Source organism: Mustela erminea, chromosome 2, assembly GCF_009829155.1.
Source record: "Mustela erminea isolate mMusErm1 chromosome 2, mMusErm1.Pri, whole genome shotgun sequence".
NCBI lineage: Eukaryota > Metazoa > Chordata > Mammalia > Carnivora > Mustelidae > Mustela > Mustela erminea.
Genome location: NC_045615.1, coordinates 2887845 through 2892527, shown reverse-complemented (window position 1 = coordinate 2892527; position 4683 = coordinate 2887845). Strand labels below are relative to the sequence as shown.

Here is a 4683-nt window from a genome sequence, read left to right as displayed (position 1 = left end):
GCTTGCCCTGATCTCGTGATAAGAGTTTCAATTCCCTCCTGGCCACCAAGGTTTCTTCCTGCCCTACTCAGTGGGGAAGGCCCCCTCGTCCCCATGCCTGTCACACACCGGTTCACCCATGAGCCCTTTCCCTGGCTTGTACCCGCACACATGTAGAAGCATACACACGTGAACACACTTTCCCAGGATCATACCACAGCTCTTCACCAGCCGGCCAGGCTTTCTGGGCATGAAGACCACATCAGGCCAGTGCTTCCCAGGGGAAGACCCCACCGCATGCAGCCACCCACCTGTCCCCCAGCAGCATTCTCCCCCCAGGAGAGGCTCTCCCAGGGCCCAGAGCCTCTCTCCCTAATTAGAGCGTGCAGCCAGCGACCAGACCGGACCTGCGGGAACCTGAAGGGGCCCTTTCCTCACCGGAACCCCGTCTTGTGCCCCATCCTCCCATCTGTGCACTGGGGATAAAAATAGTCTGCCCTGGTGAGGATTAAGTGTATGAATATGCATGGAGTTGCTGGCACATAGGAAGCACTATATAGATGTGTTATTACTATTATTATTACCTGCATTAGCATTATTATTGTCTTGTTCCTTTGGATTAAAACATTTTTGTTTTCCTTGAAAACATCTTTGAAGAGCTAACAGCCCCTGGGAGAGGGAAGGATGATAAGTGGAGTAACAGCCCTTCAAGGGACATGCTGTCTTCTTTGTTGAAAAGGCTCACGGGTGCAGACAGAGGCCCTGAGCACCACCTTCCCCCCTCCCTGGGGGGGATGTTGGTAGACGTAGCCAAAAAGAAAAAACAATACAGGATGCCCCGTTAAATCTGAATTTCAGATAAACAAGGGAGAAATTTTTAAGTATGCTTCATGCAATACGGGCGACAGACTTACAAATTATTTGTTGTTTTATCTCAAATTCAAGCTAAGCCGGGCATCCTGGATTGTAGCCGGCCGTCATGCGCAGAGGGTGCCTGAGGCCCAGGGTTTGGGAAACCAGAGCGTGGGAATATGCTTGTGACCACTTCCCTCGGCTTCTCCCCAGTGCCCGGGGCTGTGCCCTCCTTGCCCTGCTGCTGGGCCTGTCCACACTTGCCCCAGAAGAGGCACCTCCCCCAACACCCCTGTGCTTTCTCCCCTTGAGGAGTACCTGGGCACAACGGGGACTTCTCCCAAATACTCTGCTCCCATAGGACCCAGGTGCTCAGGAGTAGGGAGAAGCCCAGGGGTAGGCTCCGCTCCTCAGCCGATGCCCCAGCTGAGGTTCTAGGGAGGAGCCTGCAGGAAGGCCAAGGTCACTTGGGCCAGCCTCGGCCTCAGCCCCAGCAGCCAGGGTGACCAGGTGTGAAGGAAAGAAACAGTAAGACTTCGGAAAGAAACAGTAAGACTTCAGTTCTGGGGTCAGGAGAGGCTGTGGGAAAAGAGGGGTGGGTGGAGGAAGTGGGGAGCCCACCCAACAGGGCACTTCGTTTCTGCATGTGAGTGAGCCGGCAGAGTTAGACCCAATAAGGGGCTCTGGGGAAGGAGACCAAAGGAAGGCCTTGACCCAGTCCAGCCTTGATGCCCGTTGTTCCCTGCAGAGGCAGCCTCTTCCCAGACACTCTGCTAGCTTCCAGCGGGGACCCAGAAGGCACCTCCAGGCACCCTGACGCCCTCAGCCCAAGGGTCAAGGTCCTCACTTGCTGTCTCCACTTCCCCAGAGCCGGCCTCCCTGTTGAGTCCCACCAGCTCCCAGTCCATGGTTCTCCCTCACTGCCTTCCTCTGGTCTGTCTGTCCTTCTAGGCTCTTGGAAAATGGACAAATTCCTGAACCGCTTCCACCTGAGCGAACCTGAAGCAAGCACCCAATTCATGACCCAAAATTACCAGGACTCGCCCAATTACCAGGCCCCCGGAGCCGGAAGCAGTGAGCTAAAGGACAAACCCACGTAGAGATAACTGCCTGCCAGACATCAGGCTTCACGCCGCAGGTGTGTGTGCCCACCAGCAACGGTCTGGGTACAGCACCCCCGCTGGGTATGGAACCCCTGCTGGGTACGGAACCCCTTCTCTTCCAAATTAAAAAAAAAAAATCATCCAGGGATTACTGGTTGGATGTGTTCTTTTCCAACCGGTCATCTTTCCAAAACTAGGAAGAAGAAATCCATCATTGCCCCGCACTGGGAACTGGAGCTTTCCCATAAATGCGAGTGTGTGTATGGGAGTGGTGGGGGAGCAGTGCTGAGAGACGTGGATAGGCAGGAGGTGGGGGGTTCCTAGGCCTCAGTCACTGAGGCACTGTGGCCTTGTCTTGTCTCAGTCTGCTCCCTCAGTTGGGAAATCAAGGTAGGAAGGAGAGTTGGGCTGGTTGGGTTATTGCCACGGTCCCTTCCAACTGTGACATTCAGCAGCATTCGTTCAACAAATATTGTGGGTCCCTGGTACGTGCCTGACCTTCCTTCCGTTAGGCGCTGGGGATACATGTGTGAACAGGGCCAGACAAAACCTAGGGCTCGCTTCACAGAGCTTACAGTCCAGGATGGGAGGGAAAGGTTCATCAGGTGACCACGGGCCAATGACAAGCGTGGTGTGTGCTGTAAGGGTGTGGGGGTCTCGCTCTGTGGTGGAGGGGCACAGTAGAGGCCCAAGCGAGGTCTCTCTGAGGAAGTGCTGTCTAACTTCAGGGCTGAAAAGCATGGTAGAGGTTAACCGTGAGCTGGGATGGGGGTTGGAGCCAAAGTCAAAGAGAGGGAACACCACCTCCCAGCCCCCCAGGCCTGGCAGCTTCCAGGCCAATAGTGTGGCCTCCTGGACAGATGGGCAGAGACCAGAACACTCCTGACCTTGCAGTCATGCTGAAATTTTGGATCATACCCTGAAAGCAATGGGAAACCATTGAATAATAGATAGAGGGGAAGAAGGGGCACAATCTGATCTACGCTTTTAGAAACTACGAAGGAACTCCTCAGTGTCTGTGAAGCAAGGATTTTTGGCGCCGAACTCCCCTGGACGTCCGCTGAAGGCCGCTTGGCTTTCCCACCCAAGGTCCCCTTGGAGGTACCTCTTTGGCTGCGGTCTCCTTCACGCATGAAACTCTGGTCCCCTGACACCGTCACCCCCAACTCCAGTAGCACCCGCACCCCCTCCTCAGCACCCCCCACCTCAGTTTCCCTCTCAGAGTTAATAACCCCCCTCTGCTTGGCCAGAATACAGTAGTGTTGGTGACTCATGAGTGCAGAGTGCCTTGAGATCCCCAGATGAAAGAACAAGCTGCAGCTGGGCACAAGGTTATTGCCTTTTCAGAGCCATGCCCCCCCCCCCTGCCACTAGCTAGAAGGCACAGGCACCCTGAGCCAGCCCTCAGCCCAGCTGAGCCTATCTTCACTGGTCGGAAGGTCTGGTGGTGGGGATCTGAAGAACACAGCGAGATGGGTGACTAAGTCTGTGAAGGGAATTGGACCGTGCTCCCCCGCCACCCCCAACACTGACAGACTTAGCTCCCCACCTGGGTGGTGGACCCTAAGGTCTCGCTCTGTGGAAGGGCCCTCGATGCCTGCCTAGGCCTTGGGAACTCCCCACTGTCTTCTACCCCACCAGGCACGCTTGTCAGCAGGGCAAAAAAAGCAGGAAAGGAAGTGTCCATTTGCAGGGTCAGGGAAGACAGTCTCAGAAGGGACATTCTGGGTGTGTGTGAACCTCACATCCCTGGGCCCTTCTCCCTGCAGCCCCCGTCCCACCAGGCCCGGAGTGTAATTGGCAGCTCCAGTGGGTGCCCAAGGCTGGGATAAATAGCAGGTCAGCTTACTAGAGCAGCCCCAAATCGAGACACATCCTCCCCTCTTCTGCTTTTAATTCCTTGTGGCTAGCATGTTTATTTTGGGTGAGGAAAAAAATCGGATGTTTATCCTTCGAGGAAATTATCGGCTTGCTTTCCTTCCTCCCCCCACCCCATCCCCTTTTCTTTTCTCTCGGTGTTTTGGGCTTTGAGTTCTGCTGCAGGAGAGACCCCCACCCTCCCATCTCCAAGATGTGAAAAAAGAACAAAGCTGCCCCCAGGCTCAAGGCTGAAGCCAGCCCTGCCAGACGGTTCCTCAAAGCCACAGAGAAGGAGGTCCAGTGCCAGGAAAGGGAAACATGAGGGCCAGGGACACCTTGGGAAACCTGCCCTTGACTCTGCTCTCTGCCCACACAAGACCCTAGGCCTGTTGCCCCTTTTCCTTTCAGGGCCTCCTCCAGGAAGAAACCAAATGAGCACATAGATTGCTTCGAGATCTCTAACGAAGCAGCTAAGAAAGATGTAGGGAGCCCGTTGCAGGGATAGGAGAACGGACATTATCATATCGTCATGATCAGATAGTGTTTGCTGAGCCTTTTCTGCAGGCCGGGCCCTGTGCCAGACGCCTAACTGGTGTTACCTCACGGACCACACCCCTGCCCCGCTTCCCAGCCCCCAGTCCATCCACCATCACAGTGAGCCCGTAACGTTGGTGCTGCCTGTCTCGTTCTATAGACGAGGAAATGGACATTTCCCCAGTAGTTAAGGAACCTCCTCCTTGTTTCGTGGTAACCATTCATGGTGGCATCTGCTGGTACCTCGAGCCTGCCGCTCTCAGTACTCAAGGGAGATACGGCGCTCTCGTGTTACTCTCCTCGCTCCACAAAATAAAGGCCAGAACTTCTATCTGTTCGGAAGCCAGGTGGGCTG

General features: G+C 55.1%; 1 protein-coding gene across 1 annotated transcript in view; it reads left to right on the top strand.

Annotated features, from left to right (window-relative positions):
- The window catches only part of PEBP4 (phosphatidylethanolamine binding protein 4), a 209759-nt gene extending 207700 nt beyond the window's left edge, over positions 1 to 2059 (top strand). The window contains exon 7 of the mRNA XM_032332160.1: positions 1783 to 2059. Coding sequence (XP_032188051.1) covers positions 1783 to 1931 — 149 coding nt within the window. The 3' untranslated portion in view covers positions 1932 to 2059. The remainder of the gene's footprint in view (positions 1 to 1782) is intronic.
- Positions 2060 to 4683: the final 2624 nt, after the last annotated feature.